This window comes from Drosophila tropicalis, unplaced genomic scaffold, assembly GCF_018151085.1.
Source record: "Drosophila tropicalis isolate 14030-0801.00 unplaced genomic scaffold, ASM1815108v1 contig_859, whole genome shotgun sequence".
In the NCBI taxonomy this organism is placed as follows: Eukaryota; Metazoa; Arthropoda; class Insecta; order Diptera; family Drosophilidae; genus Drosophila; species Drosophila tropicalis.
Window position 1 is genome coordinate 12,515,379 of NW_027173353.1, and position 18,387 is coordinate 12,533,765.

General features: G+C 41.7%; 1 protein-coding gene across 3 annotated transcripts in view; it reads left to right on the forward strand.

The window, feature by feature from the left end:
- Sox102F (transcription factor Sox102F) overlaps positions 1–17,711 on the forward strand; it is a 41,941-nt gene extending 24,230 nt beyond the window's left edge. The window contains exons 1-3 of one of the 3 annotated variants that reach the window (XM_068298146.1): positions 12,865–12,888; positions 14,819–15,772; positions 16,317–17,711. In XM_068298146.1, the coding sequence (XP_068154247.1) occupies positions 14,834–15,772; positions 16,317–17,180 (1,803 nt within the window). In that variant the 5' untranslated portion in view covers positions 12,865–12,888; positions 14,819–14,833 and the 3' untranslated portion in view covers positions 17,181–17,711. Of the gene's footprint in view, positions 1–12,864; positions 12,889–12,960; positions 13,272–14,818; positions 15,773–16,316 lie in introns of those variants that run through there. The other 2 variants (XM_068298145.1, XM_068298144.1) reach the window with 2 other exon arrangements.
- The last annotated feature ends 676 nt before the right edge of the window (positions 17,712–18,387 follow it).

The window sequence follows — 18,387 nt, forward strand, 5'->3', positions numbered from 1 at the left end:
ATTTCTTGGGGGAATCATAAATGTTATATTTAGACATGAACAAAATTTATAGCGACACATTCTGAGGCAGAGTGCGCGCATGGAACACAAAATCGAAATTGTCATTAGCATTAAAGGTGTCCCCGTGCCTTTGTGTGCTTCGTGACACGAGAGCCGGTAGTACACAGTCTTTGGACCGATGGAAAAGCGAGATTTCCAAAAATCTGTGTCACACTTGACTTATTTACGTCCACCCTGAACCAATGGAGGAATACCCCTCATGTTCCAGTCCCATAATTCGGCAGAGCTGACAGATTACAATTTAAAAACGTGGATTTATTTCGGGAGGGGAGCTCATAGATTATAGGGAAATCAATAACGACTTGGTGGCAATGCATTATGACATTCTGATGGGGACGCGGGGGACTATGGAACGGCGCTGACAGTGTTGCCATCCCATGTCCGATCTGTCCAGTTCGAAACTATTGTGCTATGACACGTTCGGAAGTAGCACTAATTGCGATATATTATATTATTTTTTGTGAACAACAGTGGGAATAATTGTGAGGGCGCACCTGTTGTCCACTCCTTTGAAATATTCCTCCCCCAGGAGGCAGGGAATGAGGCAACCAGGCCAAGCCAGCCAGTGTACGAGGGTCAGGGTGAGTAAACTGGAGTCTGGGAGGGAGAAAAGGCAAGCACAGGCACAGGGGCTGCTTTGCTCAATGGTGTCTAAATTTGCTTTGCCAGCAAAGTTTTTGGTGCTGTCCCGGAGGCAGTTGCTCATAGTGCTGTCCCATGTAGGAATTATTAGACATTTATTGTTGTGCGTAGTGGTAATGGATGAAGATGGATGATGGCGATTGATGATCGTTATTATCCATATCCATATCATTGACGTGCTAGCCATACATATTGACAGTGACAGGCGGTTGCCCCTTGTCGTTGCCAGTGCTTACACTGGAATTGGGATTCCGCTACGGATTCAGCTACGGATTCGTGCTCGCACTCGAACACTGCCATGGCTCTGCTCTTCATTTGTGACCCCATTGTCTAGAGGAACAAAGCGACTGCCTGAATGCAGCATTGGCGCTGCTTTGGCAACAAAACATCGACAATGAGCTTCTAATTTGAATGCTATTTTGTCCTTTGTTGTCGCAGATTTAATCATCTCCTTCTAGTTTGAGGCCGAGTTGCCGAGCCCGCTGTTAGGACTACGACGACGAGTTGGGTGTGGGTTGGGGTGGGTTGGGGCTTTCCTTGGCCTGCATGGCACTTTTCCCATCATTAGAGCTGCCATTGTTTTCAAATATGAATGAACAGCTTCTGTTTCGCTTTTCCCTTTATTGCGGGCGGATTCCGAGAGGGTGGGTCGGCCTAGTATGAATGTGATCGAAGGACTCTTACGAATCGATCAATGTGTTGGCCATGTTTTCCTTCTTTGTTTTATTCTTAAGATATGGTGTTGGCTCTGCCTTTTCTCCGTACCCCGTTATAATTTGCACAAATCATGTTTTCAATTCAAATTTCAATTTCCCCAATTTGTGACTGAATTTCCTGAACTGTTTTAGGGGGAGGCCCAGGCGGCAGCGGAAGCGACGACATGTGGAAATGTCGTATGTCTCCCGTTGTTGGTCCAAGTCCTGGCCTGGTCTTGCTACTTCACCCGACCCCCTCAACTTCATCTCATCGTCAGCGTCAGTGCGAACGTGAAATAACTTGTAATTGAATTGACGCCGACGCCGACGCCAAAGCGGACGCAGGATGCAGCATGCAGAAGGTATTGGGGGAAAGCTACGAAAAGCCAAGCAAAGAAAGAAAAACAATTACCTTGCGCACACTGGGCGGTCCAGTAGCAATGAACCTCAGACCTCAACCATCGTCACATGTCGCGACTTTTTGCCTCAGCTCAAGACCTTTGCACTTGACATTGGCCGTGCGGGTGGGCCTGGAGTGGGCTGGGCTTCTGCCCGAGCCGCAGCCGGAGCCAGAGCCGGGCCGGAGTCATGGCCTCGTAATTACAATAAAAGCAGACTCGAGTGGCAGAGTCGCTGACGCGATCCAGTTTTGCTTGTTTCATTCCGCTCTTAAAAAACAAAAACAACAACGGTTTGCAATAATCCCCACAAACCTAACCCTAATCCTGGCAATGGACACTCAATGGTCTGCACGTGCAGCACCAGCCAAAGTGGCAGAGAGCAGGCTCATTCTCAGGCTTTCTACCCGGCTGTTGCTCCTCGAAAGCCTTTAGACTTTCGAGAGAATCTCTTGGATTCAGATCTATATATGTATTTGTTTGCGCTTTTTGCATTTGATAGAAAAACAAAAAAAAGAAAATTAAATTAAACTCCATGTAAAATAGAATAATCTTTAGTATCATATTTAATTCATACAGATCGTATTTATAAATTGATAGGATTGGATTCAGGACACGAGGGAAGATAATTGATCGGATTTAGCATCGATTCGGCTACTGTTTGCCTGTGGACTCCTTCCTTTAAAGAGACTCAAAAGGAACGGGCATTGTGCCCTTTTGTCCTTTAGATTTCGAGTTCCGCGTATATTTATTTAGCTGCAAAATTAAATTACCAACAACAGAAACATAAAACGAGCAGTTTATTATTATAATTGAGTTGAACTCATTTGAATTTCACGCCACTTTGAGTCTGAATGAAAATAAGAATGTGAATAATCAGTTTTTCCATACATTTTTCATTATTTCATTTCGTTGGAGGGCATTTTTTCCAACATTGCCATAGGAATGGGAGTCTGTTTTCGCGTTGGAGTTGGAATTGCAGGTTGGATTCAAAATGGAAATGGACACAGGGAGAGGACACTTCTCGCACCGGATTCGTATACAACAAAGGATATGAAAAATGTGCAAACTTGATTTATTTTTGTTTTGGATTAAGTACGATTACCATATACGACAGAAGTAACAAATTATCAATGGACATACGGCCTATTGTGAATACATTCTGTTCCAACTTATCAGTTTTAATACCCTGCAATCAGAGAGTTGCTTAGCAAATACAGGAGATTTGGAAAGATATGTTTTACATACATACTTTCGAAAGATTTTGATTTTTTCAGGACAGGATGATTTTTAATACAACATGCAAAAAAGGATATTTCAATGTCGATGCTGTCGTACCTCAAACGAATCTTTGAGATTTTTATTTAAATTTTGTTTTGTTCACTCTTATCTGAGCGACAGATCTCAGCTGTACTTAAATTCAAACACAAACAGTGAAGCAAAGTCTTTGCGTAATTGATTTTTTGGTAACGAGAAAATAAAAAGGGCAGCTTTCGCCCATCCCTCGCCCTACTCGTTCCACTCATTCCACTCACTCCACTCACTCCTTCCACTTTCGGCGGAAACACAGGTTTAGGTTGTGACAACAAAGACTAGGGCTAAGCATAACAATGGCAAATTATTGAATGAAATTGAAAGAAACTTGCTGCGAAACGAATGCGAGAAGTAAAACTTTTTTTTTGGCAAAGTCATCAACGGTTCCACACCCCCTTCATTCATTCATTCATTCTTCTCATCTTCGTCCATCAGGCGGCGTGGCCACTCGAGCAAGTCAATGAAGCGATGACACAGCGTGTCATCGATGTAATTTGCAGCCGCAGCCACAGCCCCAGGTTCAGAGCCGGAGAGTTAGAGACTCAGCCCAAAGTTCGAGGCTGTGCCAGCCCCCTTAGACAGTATTCAATGGATTTACGTTTACTTGTACCTTAGGGATTGCTGCTGTTGTTGCGATATTAACGGTTTTTGTTACCGCTTTCGGCGACAGCGACAGCTACAGCTCCGTTGGGGAATCGAACAAGTCAACGCATCAGGCAGCGTAGAGTCGCTACTTACTCCTTAAGCTGACTTGCCACACAGTGGTTGGTGACAGGCAGCGGTTGGTGCGGTTTCCTTATATCCTTATCTCAACATTCTTATCTGATTTGGCCTAGTTTGCTGCCTTTGCGAGACAGCACGGCCGAGCGTGTCACTGAATTTTAATGGCAAATCGCAATCTCAATCGAAATCAGAATCAAAATCCTAGAGACAAGACGGAACCCCTCCTTCTGACCAAAATGTTATTGCTCATTGCGGTGACCGATTTCGCGATATTGACAGCAAAAGTTGCACCCTCTTCCGTACGAAAATGTGTACATGGTGGGGGATGGGGGATTCGGTCTTTTGAGCTCGGCTAATTTGTAATATCCTTTATGCTTTCCATATTGAGTGAATTCATTTCGTCCGAACTATGATTTCTCACGGTGTATCGAAGACTTACTATGCATTTATCGCATTACACGACTCGACTGATGGATAACACAGGCCGACATGATTTTTGCTGACGTTAACTTGAGAGGTGTTCTTAACTAATTCGGGTACGCTGATTCTAACTGCATACTTGGTTTTTGTCCATCACGTCTAGATTTTGTGAAATCTGGAGATCTGGGGTTGAAAAAAAGGCACCCAAAAGTATACTATAGAAAGTTTGAAACAAAAATTTTCAACTTTTTTTACGGATTTTAGAATATTTTGTGTAAGAAAATTAGTTCTTGTTTGCACATATAACTAATATACAATTTGTAAGACGCAGCAAATTCCCACAATTCTTTAAAATTTAAAAGCAGACAATGTTTGAAATCCCTATAGCATACTTTTTGGTTGAAATTTTACTCATTATAGAACTATATCCGGAGTGTAAGATATTATCCATTATAACAAAGAAATAACTCTTTGATATTTTGTAAATTCCTTTTTAATCAAGCCTAATATATTAATAGGATAAAATAATAATGTTTTTAGTACAATATTATGCTTATATCATGGAAAAATATATTGCAAATTAGGTCATTTTGAATAATTTGAACGCATTTTTTTCGAAATCCTGACGTGATGGAGAAAAACTAAGTACAGGGCCGTGATTAGCAGCCCCCAATTACTATAGGAGACCTATTGAACTTCAAACACTTTTTCATGACCTCAAAAATGTCGGCCTGTGTAATTACTATTAGGGTGCGGGTGCATCAATAAACGAGGACATGAGTGTTACTACATAAATACACATAAGCACATGTATACATACATACATATAAATAAATAATCGTCCTCATATATGTAGGTAGATACATAGCTATGCCACAGTGTACAGTGAGCAGATGGATGGGTTGTGTGGGTGGTTGGATGGCTGAGAGCGTTGGTTTTGTCGGTAAGTATCGCTACTCGCTCGATTATGAAGTCGGTGAGGCATTCCCATTTCGTGGGTACTTCTTTGAAGTCGAGGTCCTGAACAGCACTCAACTGGCGCGAAGTTGCGGAAGCGTTTTTCGAGCCTAGATACACATGTTACATTCAAATGCTCTGGAGTCGAGCACTGACAATAACCCCGCACGCAGAACAGACAGTACCCAGACATGGCATTCCTTAATCCAGCAGATCGACCTGAATTGGATTGATGTGAGGACATCTTTGTTATGCCTGTGGCACGAGATAAGATAAGATTAACATAGGACGAAAAAAACACAAAACTTCCTCTCCTGGGGTCGGCGGTCGCTCTCTTATGACGCGTCAATAATAATAAAAATAATAAAAATAAGGAGAATTGCAGCAACGAAACGCAGATCTAACACATAGGTCTTAAAAAAGTGTCCGCGCCAGCGATAACTCCTTCTCGCCGGGAAAGTAACAACCCTGCTCTCCATGCATGATTCACGATGCACGATGGCCTTTAAGTACATACGCTCGTATACATACAGATACAGTTCATATGAATGTGGTTGAATGTTTGTCAAGGGAGCGGCGGGGTACTGTGGGGCCTGAGAGTGGGGAAATTGTAGGTACAGTTTTCTGCAAAGGCAACTACAGTGTTTACACGATATATGTACGCCAAATATCCACTTTTATAAAACGATTTTATGGATGGTCCCTAATACGTCCAATATCCAATCTATATTCAATATTTTTCAAGAGTTTAAAAACTGAGACTTAGAAATGTTTACCCACAGACAGACGGTTACTGACAAATGTTATTTTGGGCTTCACAAGGGTATAAAGTCAAGTATCCGGGCAGGAACAAAATGGAAAATGACCAATTATTCGACATTTTTGGAAATAATAACTGGCTATATAAATTATACTTGATTAAGTAAACTTCAGTAGTTTTATTGAAGGTGTTCCGTAGTCGTCGGCGAGGATGTACTGTACTCGACGGATATGTGTGTGTGTCAGTGTGTTCCTTTAGTATACATATCCGTCGTATTATCTCGACATGTATTCGGATGTATGTATGTACATACATAAATAAATGTGGCAGTTTGCCAGCTATTGTACGAGTGGTTGTTGCATGGAGCGAGGCAACCTATCCTTGGGTTCATCATTCAGCTTCGGCAGCAATTTGCAGCTGACTTACTGCATCCCAAGATCCAGTCCTGGGCCGCTCGTAAATGAATATGAAACGAGTGTCTCAGGGCGCAATATAAATATAGTATCCATGGGTTCACGGCATTTATTTATCCGTCAGACCTGAACAAAGCACTGCTACAACAAAGCCTCCATCCAGTTTGAGCCACCCACCCCCACCTAATGTGCGGCTTTTGAGTGTCCACTTGAAATCTTGTCATTGTGTCGTGTCGCATTTCGTGGCGTTAATGAGATGCACTGCCCTTCCTTCTCGGTCCTGTCAATCGCCACCCCCGAGCTTGTTAGCTTGGACCCAGTTATATCAGCGGGACGAGCCAAGCCAAGGAATTGCAACTTGCTCGCACTCGTATGGTAATTGAGCCAAAATTGCTTTGGCATATTTTGTCTTAACCTATCTTACACCTTTTCCGTGACCCACCCCCGGGACTCGGGGCTGATGGATTGCGTATTGCGGATGGTGACATCTGGCCGTAATTTTGAATTTATACCTGCGGGAACAGAAGCGGGGTCATCCTCTTTGTGTTGGAGAGAGCACTTAATCAATTAACAAATCTTCTTTGATGCCGTCCTATCCATGTTTTAATCCGAATTGGATCTGCATATGGGTATATATGTATGTATATACATACCTACATAGATCGGCGCTTGGGGATCTTGTGATTCACCGGATCTGGTGAGCCTTCGTCCGCCCATTTATCTCATACTACCGTGAAACGGGATGAAACAAAACGGAATAAACAAATGAAGTACAATTTAATAATGAAAACAAACAAACAAATAAGTCTGACCAGACTTTTGGGTGGTGGCTGTGGGTGGGTGGGTGGTGTGGCGGGCTCGGGCTCGGGGTGTGCGGTGGGTGTTATGGGGGAGTAAACGAGAAGGAATAAATAAGCAAAGACAACATACGCCCTAAAATCAACAAAAACTGCAACAACAACAACAAGAACAACAACAACGGAGCGCAAACAAAATAAAATAACGGAATAAAACAATCAGGAAATTGTCCTTTGATCTTTTTCGTCATGATTCCCAAACCTCGCTCCCCCAACCCATCCCATTCCATCCCATCCCATCCAGAAACGAAAACTGCCAACCAACCATGTCAGCGTAATTTTCTACTTGCTGTCCCCGCCCCCGTGCCCGCTCCTGTTGCTTTTGATGCCATAACCGAAATAACAAGTTAAGTAAATAAAACAAAATAAAATCACATAAAATTTATCTACGTAATTTGCTATTTCGGTTCGCGCGGCCTCTCGAAAGATAAACACGCGTTTAATCAGTCCCCCAAAACAAAAGCAAAGTTCAATTATGCCAATGAGATAATGATTCCTTCTACACTGGGAGTTCACAAGGATCTAACAATTGGCTCAAGAACTCACAATTACAAATATAGGACACACATCTCAGGATGTTAAACGATATTTGCATTAAATATTAAACATAAATAAATAAAGAAAATTTTTTAAATTTCTATCAAATAGTGGAAAATAAATACATATATGTATATGTATAAATATAGGTATAATTGGAATAAATAGTGGCCTTAAGCCATCAATATCGTAAGGATTCGAGTGTTAAATCCCCTTGACCATTCAGTTTCAACTATTGTTCTTCGGTGTCCTTGATCATAAAACTTGTGGGGAGGGGGGGCCTTCTCCAATATCCTCCATTCTTAATCAGTCTTTCTAGAATTCTGTTTGCTCCGGAAGTGTCACTTTCCCATGTAATATCCCCGCGCGGTGCATAATTAAATCTGTGCATACACCAGAAATAATGCGAATCAAAAGGAGGCCAAGAGTCTCTTCTGGCTAAAAATACGACTGTGGGGTTCAAGGTGCGTTGGAACTTTCCATGTAAGGACACCTGCTGAAAGCACTATCTGCAGATTGTTCTGACGAAGGGAGAGACTCTTCGTTTGGTCGATATATTTGCCACATTGACCAAATTACTGTTATCAATCCTTGACGCATAAATCATATGAGGAAACAATGAAAGATAATAACGAAACTTGAAGGAAATCGAAACAAAAATTGTCGTTTTAGATATTAAACATTTTGTTCTGCAAATATCCAAACGGTTTCCGTTTTTAGTCCGATTAACTAACAAGTTTTAGTCTATTTTTAATGGTGAAATATATAATTGTATTCTATATTTCCATCTTTTCACTAATGTATTCAGATTGACACATTTCAAAAAAAAATTGCTCAGTCCTTGGGATGTAATTGTTATTTCCTGGTCTGTTATGTCTCAAAAGTATAGAAACCACCTAATATTACTCGGAAACTTTGCTTCTGTCACCAGGACAATCCCATTATAATCATTAAGCGCGAATTCTTTTTTATTTATTTTTGTTAATGCTAAAATAACTTTTTATACCCTTGCAAAAAGGGTATATTAATTTTGGTCAGAAGTGTGCAACGCATAGAAGGAAGCATTTCCGACCATATAAAGTATATATATTCTTGACCAGAGACGAGACGCGTTCATATAGCCATGTCCGTCCGTCCGTCTGTATCAACGCGAACTCCTCGTAGGCCCTCATATATGTAGCTCCTATACAATCGGCAAAGTCACGAACAGTGACTTTTCTTAATAACTTCGTTATTTTCAGAGCTATTGTCGTGAAATATTAATATATTAATATTAGTAAGCTTTTACACTTATAAACGACTCTGCCAAATTTGATCAAGATCGGGTGACTATATAATATAGCTCCCATAGGAACAATCGGTGAAAAACAGTGCCTCTGATTAATAACTTCGTTTTTTCCTACGTAACCCGTTTCGCAAATATTAGACTTTAAAGAAACCCTTTAAAACGTTTTTCCACTTTGGACCATAGGTAAGGAAAGAGTAATAAAAAACTCGCAAGGGTATACAAACTTCGACGCGGTCGAAGTTGGCCCCCGCCCTCTGGTTTAACTTATTTTGACTTGATTAATTTAAAATATGTAATCTAGTCAGCGAATATGTATAAAACACAGTTGGCAAAAATATGTACTAAATTTTTCATAAGTGTAAATAAAACCAGAGGGCCGGGGCTAACTTCGACCGCGTCAAAGTTTGTATACCCTTGCAACTTTTTTGGTAACTCTTTCCTTACTTATTAGCCATCTACGTGGAAGAACGTTTTATCTAAAAAAGGCTTATGTTTGCGAAAGAATGGCCTACAATCATAGGAAATAACGAAGATATTGATCATAGTCACTGTTTTCCACCGATCGTTCCTATGCGAGCTATATGATATAGTCACCCGATCTTTATCAAATTCGGCACAGTCATTAACATATATATTAAATTAAGAAATGTTTAATTTGAAAGCAATCGCGTTAAAAGTAACGAAGTTATTTACAAAAGTCACTATTTTCCACCGATCGTTCCTATGGGAGCTATATGATATAGTCATCCGATCTTGATCAAATTTGGCACAGTCGTTTATAGGCGTAATAAACTCTCTAATATTATTCATATTTTCACGATAATAGCACAGAAATTAACTAAGTTATTGAGAAAAGTCACTTTTCGTGACTTTGGGGTTTATATAGTGGTCCGATCCGGCTGAATCCGAGATATACAACCCCTGCAGTATATACAAGCCTACGTGCAAAATTTCAGCTATGTAGCTGTTACGGTCTAGTAGGAGTTTGCGTTAATCCAGACGGACGGACGGACGGACATGGCTATTTGAACTCGTCTCGTCGTGCTGATCAAGAATATATATACTTTGTATGGCCGGAGATGCTTCGTTCTATGCGTTGCACACTTCTGACCAAAATTAATATACCCGTTTTGCAAGGGTATAAATATATTCCCATAGAAATATGCGAATTGTCGAACAGATCGAGAATCCTTTTAAACGAAGCATCTTTGACCATGCAAAGTATACATTAATTTTTTTTTAATTCCGTTCGTCCTTCTCGTTTAAAGCACACTTCTCCTGCGTTTATTGAGGCGAATCGGTCGACTATATCACATAACTGTCATAGAACTATATCCCATCAGAACGAAGGGCCGAAAATATAAATTTGGATAGAACAACTTGTCTGCCTCTTAACTGATGCATATAATCCATAATTGAGGAAATGTTAATCAAAACCAAAGAACTAGATCGTATATGTATCCGTTGCAAGGGTATACAAACTTGGTCAAGTCCGAAGTCATGGATGGATATCTAACAGCCTTTTCGGCTCTTTAGGTCGGGGACAACGTTGCATGATATCTTCGCCTCATAAAAATATGATTTCTGTTCCCAGATCTTCAAAACCCGACCGAATTTAAAGCTTATATTAGTTAAAGCTCCTCAAAATATATTTATGTCAGGTCGTTAATTACAAAGTAGGTGACAATTACAGCAAGACTCTATTTATTTGAATGCTGTCGTCATATCTACTCGTTCGAATTTGGTACAACTATATTTAAGTCTTTAACTCTGATCATTTGAATATGAAGTAAGTAAGTCGCCTTCCCCGTCTGGCCAACTGCGGTCTTATGGCCTATAATCTATAATTGGTCATGTACCAAGGAGTGCCTGTTATGGTTATTGGAGTCATAGACTGCTGCACTTGTAAAATTTCGGCTTTAAAGTTTCTAGCTGTTCCCCAAAGCTGCAATGCATAGGTCCATACTGGTTTAAGTACAGTTTTACAAGACTGTATATACATAGTTGACGATATGATAATGAGGTAAGATGCTGGCAACCAATTCTTGATCTTGATCTTCTAGCCCTGCATGCCACACTTTGTCGAAATCCTGTTTGACATCTAAGAACACTTTTGCTCAATATTTTTTGCATTCAAATGAGTTTACAATTGCTTGAGCGATGGTGACTGTAGTTTGGGTAGGATGTTAAGATCGTCCAGAAGGACTCTTCTCAAAAGTATTCGTTCGAATACTTTAGAGTCTAGACATATTTCGAAATAGGATTGCTCTTTTGTCAAGATGAATAAATCTGACAAAGTTATTAGTCTTTTATTCAATGCAGAAATGTGTTTGAGTCTACTTCAAGAAAAAATGTAAGGATTTATGGTCATGTCTAGAACGTTCTTAAAAAACTATTTAGATAGATAGACAGAAATAAACGACATTTTTCTCTCTTTGGTCGAAATAAGTTTGTTTAATAAAAAGGTAAATACTTTTGTGTACAGTTAATAATGGTTACATCTTTTGTTGTAAAACAGAATCAGCAGAAGTCTGCAAGTATAATTATGTACACATGTATGTATCTACATGTGAAATGCGTGTATCCTTTTGCCTTTCTAACCTTTGACTGACAGAATGTACGTACCAATTGCATATACATATGTAGTATTATATTCGATTTTCGTTGTCTATAATCAGAGTTGAATCCTTTTGGCCATATTCCTTGCTGTGTAGGTACCTACTAGGTATATATGTATGTACATGTATTTGTAGTATGTACTTGTATATATGTATGTATATGTTCACATAGGAAATGTATTGTGTGTGTATTTACCAAGAACCAAGTGGCATATATGTATGTATGTACGTACATATGTGTAGGTACATTGTACATATGTATATGTGAGTATATACGTGCACACGACACATAAGAGGATGGGAGGACAGACGAAGATGACGATACCCGTCCGCCAACTGAAACGCAATGGGGCACACAATGGCAAATAATTGACGAAACAATTGGCTGAAACAAGGCAGCGTGCATTAACATTAACCACCGCTAGAGCATAAGAGGGAGGAGCCACGACTTGAGATTCAGCCCTCGTTCTCGTATTGTATTGCACAATGTTTGTCTGTCTGTCTCTTTGTTTGTCCGCCCATCGATTTTTGAGCTGAAACAGAAAGGTTTTTGTTTTTAAGCGTTTATATACTCGGCCAAAAGCTTCTTCTCGTCGTACGTACGCCCCCTCCCCTACACAGTGTGAGTGCGAGTGCCCGAAAAGAGAAAGAGAAGGGGAGCTTTGTGCCAGTGGTAGCATGCGAAAGAGAGAGAAAGAGAGACAGCGAAAGAAAGAGAACGATAGCGAGAACGAGAAAGACAATAACCGTAATTCGTGCAACAATGTGTGTATCTGTGTGCGTGTGTGTGTGTGCTTGGAACGAACAATTGAATGCACGCCCACATCCACTTCACAACCAACCGCTCAGTTCCATCTCGTTGTGCTGATTTCATGACCTCGATGCTTGTAACGAAGAGGGATGGAGAGCGAAGAATAAGAGCGGGCCGAGAGTGGAAAAGGAGAGTGGGTGGAGAACAGAGAGACAGAGAGAGAGAGAGAGAGATTTCAGAGAGGGCGAGAGCGTTTGTATTTAAGAGAACGCAAGACCGACGCGGGGGCCACCGTCTGTTGTTCTCTTCTTGCAATGCGCAGCACTCGGCTCTAATGGCCCCAGCATCAGCACCATACGGGTTAGCATTAGTATTAGTGTTTCGCGATGCTTCGACTCGAACAGGAGCAGAAGCAGTGAGCGCGGAAACGGCTGCCAGAAGCAGAAACAGTAGCGGTAACAAAAGAGCCTGAAACGGACAACGAGTAGGAGGGAAGCACCTTGAGATCGGGGGTTGGGGCTTGGGGTTCTGGCGTTTGGGGTTCCAGACCATCTCTCATTGCGATTTGCTATTGTGTTGAGCAAGACAAAAGCTCCAACAGAACAGCAACACAAATAGTAGAAGGTACTGCATGGCTTGGCCAATCACGCGCAGAGCAGCCCAGTGCCAAACCCAGTCCAAGTGACACGACAAGTGGAAATTCGGTTACGGCTTCGGTCTCGGTGTCGGTGTCGGCCTCTCATTCAGATATAGGGCCACGTCCTGGCCAGTGTTCCTACTCCTGACTGAATTCGCATTGACGGAATTTGTGATGGCACGGTTGCTAACGATGCTGGAGGTGAGAGCTAGTGTCGCGAAAATACATTTAAGCAAGTGACAGTGATATATGTACATACATATGCACATACGCATAGACAACATATCAACCGGAAAGTTCAATTGTCTGGCAATTGCCGTTAATAATTGGCAAAACCTGTGAGCATTTAAAGAAAACGCCGATTTGTGACTAAAAAAAAAAAAAAAGGAACTACCAAAAATCCCAAATTAATTTTGAATAATTTTTGTAGAAATAAATTTTCTAAAATGTGATTAAAAACTTCCAAAGATATACTTGCTATATCAACTATATGATCTCGTCTCGTTGTGTAATTAGTATTAAAAATATCCGTTTTTAGCGATAACTTGGAACTTAATATAATTTTGGTATGCAGATTAAAGATTTGCATGACATTGTGTCACCTCAATTCAATTGGGTTTTGACTGATGAAGGAAAGCATAAAATTTCTGATAAAGGGATAATAGTGTCTTGTGTTCATTTTAATAAACTATCTGGAAGTGATTCAAACTAACTAGTGAATTTGAGCACACACTCCTCGGGCGCCTTTATCGGCCAACTACTCCCTTTTAGTTCTTTAGTGGTAAAACTTTTATGTCACGAATATTTTTTTTTCCAATGCCGCGGCGGTTGTTGAACAGAAATAACAGTGTATTAAGAAAGGACATTTTTTCAACCCTACAAAGTATATTTATTCTTGACTCAAGTCTATATCCTACATATGTCCGTCTGTGAAAATCAACTTCAAGATTACAATTTAAAAGTGATGGGGATAAAACTTGGTAATAACACTTTTGATTGCATAATTAAGGGAGTGTGTGACAATTGGTCAGGTCAGACCACAGAAACGATAGATGGAAATATTATTGATGAGAAGTACCCATGAAATAAACACGACAAACAAAGAGGTTTCGATCAGAAGAATTGATAAAGTTGATCTTAATTAGTCAAAAAGTTGCTTCCTAATCCAAAAATATCTACTGGGTTTCTTACGATAATTAAGAATATACATACATACAAATGCACATACATATATACAGTAGAATCCGGTTATAACGATGCTCAAGGGACGGATGATTTTAGTCGTTATATCCGGAAGACGTACCAACCGGAGGCCCTTTCATATGTATATGCAAGTTTGTATTGGGACGAACCAATCACTCATCGAAATTTAGTCGCTATAACCAGACGGAGATTAAAAGCGTAGTCGTTATAACCGGATTCTACTGTACTTTAATACGTCGAAAACGACTCCTTCTCTGCTTTACATAACACCCTCTACTGAATAATATAAAAAATTTTTGAGGAACGAAGTAACGGCCTTAAAATGCCTTGCTCTGCAAGGATATATGAACTTCAGAGCAGCCAAAGTGTGGATCTGTGATATAATTAGGATAGTCTAAAATTTTAAAGAAACTTGATGGGCGGATATACCATTTGGTGAATCTAATTACGTTTTAAATCTTTTAGCAACTTTAGACAGTTATTATTTGTGAAATAAGTTATTGAATATTTCAGAATTATATATTTTATTATTTAACTCATTGCAGACGCAGTTTGAGAGCATGACTGACATTGAGGCCAGCATTCAGCAGCAGCAACTGCACAATGTCCAACGATTGCAGCAGGAGAGCTGCCTGCAGGAGCTCCACCAACAGCTTAGTGCTCAGTTTTCGGCGAATCGTTTCCCAGGACCACAGCATCATCATCACCAGCAGCAGCACCAAACCAGCTCCGGAAACTTGGTACCATTCCTCCCAGCCTTCCTGCGCCCACCAGTGCCCAGTGCACAGCAACTGATGCACCTGATTCCCGGCCACGTTGGCCACCAGTCACAGCACTCCGGACATAGTCATGGTCACAGACCCATGTGGCCGACTGCGGTCGCTGCCGCCCATATCCAGGCTCTGGCTGCTGCGGTAGCTGCAACCAATAACAATAACAGCTGTAACAACAACAACAATTTGATGTCGTCGTCGTTGTCGCCCATGGTCAATAAGCAATTGAGTGGCGAAAGTGCTCCTCCGTTGGACGCTGTAGCGGGAGCGGGAGCGGCAGCGGGCAGTGGGATATGTGCCGTGGCAGCTGGTGGTGGTGGCGATGCAAGGTCGGAATCACCAGTCTACGGCCACGCCTATTGCCACAATACACCGCCCGATTCGCCTCACGGGCCCAGAACGGGGAGCGCGGCTGCAGCCCAGGTGCAGGGTCAGATCGGCAATGCCGAGTCGGAGGGATCAATGTTTGTTCCTTCCTCGCCGACGGATCAACACCACAGCATAGCGAGTCAGTCGGATCCCCACGATACGGAAATGGATGCCCCGCTTAATCTTACCAAGCCGAAGAACTCGCCCGGATCTTCTCCGATAAGCTCCTCCGGACCGAGAGAACGCCTGACTCCCGCAGTTGTCGCTAGTCCCCCCTTAAATTGGCAGTCAACGTCCGCAGTGGCCCAACACCAGCATCAGTTTGTCGACATGGAGGCAACACTGTTGAAGACTCGTGTAAGTCCAAATAAATCCGTAACTGCCAACTGCCAATTTACTAAAGATATGTTTTTCATAAAAGAAAGTGTCACCAAATGGAAAAATTTTCCAACAAACATTATCTGCGTTCGGACTAAGCCAGTACACGTATTAAATTTGGTGTTTCTAGTTAGTATAGTCTTTGAGAAGATCGGATTTAGTTAATTTTCGATCACTGTATATATAACACGAGTCTACATAACAAATTTGATGGGTCTATCTCTTATAGTTTCCGAGAAATAGGTGCTTATACGGACGGACAGACGGACATGGCCAGATCCACTCGGCTATTGATGCTGATCAGGAATTTATATACTTTTTGTGGTCGGAAAGGTTACTTCTGCCTGTTATTAATCAATTATCAATTATATTTTTATTGCTACAGGGTATGTCGAGGTCGGTGCTTTCGAGTGATTACGTATTTTTCTTAATGAGCTTTTATCGCAATGGCCTTTTTGGGTTTATTTTATAAATTGTACAATTTAATTTGCTTTAATTCTGCATCTATGATGTATATTCACAGGGCCGAATATGGAACTCCGCTGGTGGTCAAGGGGCGACGACAAACAGCGAGTCCTGCCCCACTCTGTCCACGAACAGTCTTGGTGTGGGTGGAACACGGGCAGCTCGCATAAGTCGCGACTCTATAAACAGCTGTGGCACCAGCTCCGAACGATCGGCAGCCGCTCTGGACCCAGAATGCCATACCCAAGTTCAGCCAGCTCCGCCGTCGACGCATCCCCAGAGGCATGGCAATGGCCACAGTCATGGTCATGGACATGGTCATGGTCACAGCAAGCCACACATCAAGCGGCCGATGAACGCGTTCATGGTGTGGGCGAAGGACGAGCGCCGAAAGATATTGAAGGCCTGCCCCGATATGCACAATTCCAACATATCGAAAATCTTGGGTGCCCGCTGGAAGGCAATGTCCAATGCGGATAAGCAGCCCTACTACGAGGAGCAATCTCGACTCTCGAAACTTCACATGGAACAGCATCCGGACTATCGTTATAGGCCCCGCCCCAAACGCACCTGCATCGTAGATGGAAAAAAGATGCGCATCTCGGAGTACAAAGTACTGATGCGCAACCGGCGAGCTGAGATGAGGCAGCTTTGGTGTCGGGCCGGCGGTAATGGGGGTGGACCCGGTTCTGTCTCTGGCGAATGTCCTGCGGGTCAAGATGGCTCCACAGTGCAGGCAGTTGTGGCCGCTGCTGCAGCCGCCTATCATTTGCAGGATATGGGCCAGGGACCTGACGGTGCCGCCTGTTCGGGATCTACTGTGGGTGGCGGCAACTTTTATTATCCTCCAGAGAGCTTATCGCCATCGGGCTTCTCATCGGAGGACATGGAAATGTCATCGCAGCGTGACATCGATGACTGAAGAATCTGTCATAGGTAATGTGCCATAGCAATCATCCCAGTCCCGATTCGGTTCCCAATCCTGTCAAGGACAAGGAAGACTGGCATGTGGACAGCAATGCAACGCTCATCGGCTTTGTAAATAGAACAAGTTAAAATAATATCTGTGTATAGTCCCATAAGTTTCAGTTTCAAGTGCCATTACATACATACATACATACATACAAGCATAATCATTTACAAATTATATACAAACACACTCACACACACACACACACACGCACACACACATACACATTTAGTTTCCACAAAGAAAACAAAAAACAAAAAAATAATAATTGCAATTTTGTGCCATTCATGCCATAGCGTTAGCCATAGAAATAGCAAATATCCCAATTTACTCGTAGGTAGTTAGTAACTTCGTACATCATATGCACATACCGACATTTGTATGCATACTCGAACTGTACTCATACTCATATTCGAATTAGAGACAAGCACACACTAAGTTTTAGTCGAATAAGCTAGATTGGATAGGGATAGGTCGGTTACTGGGGGCGGGGAGTGGGTGGGGTGGGGGTTGCAGGTGATAGCTGATTGGTTATGGAAGGTGATTGGGGTTGTCGGTCACTTCGATCCATCTTGCCGAAATTGTCGAAACTTGATCAGTCTTTTGTATAATTTTTGAAGGGTATCCAAAAGGATAACACAAATTGTTTTTGTATTTGTTGACTTTGAAATTTTTTTGAATGTACTTAATTATATTTAGAGAATTACCAATCGAAGCGAAGACTCGGCATTCATTTAGTCAATTTTTTCAAATTTGGCAATCACAAATTCTGTCTATACTCAAGATCCTTTTCCTCTTTCCTTCCTGATTGTGAGAGTCGACAACCCCATGATCCTCAGTAGAGGAGACCAAATACTCTACCCCAGAAATTAAAGTTGAACACAAGCAAAATCTCGGCCACGGTTGTTTTACACATATACACACACAAACACACACACATACACACATATTTTATACCCTCATTCGCGGTCACATACGTACATTATTAATGGGTTTGTTGGACAGCTCCCCTAGCTTTCTTTCAATGGATAGGTTGGTTAATAGGCAAAGAGGCGAATGTTCTTGTAGGTGTAGGTCTACAAAATATATACACATGTACGTATATACAAGCAAACCATACACATGCATAGAATTAGATTTTACGTAAACGTAAAGTGCA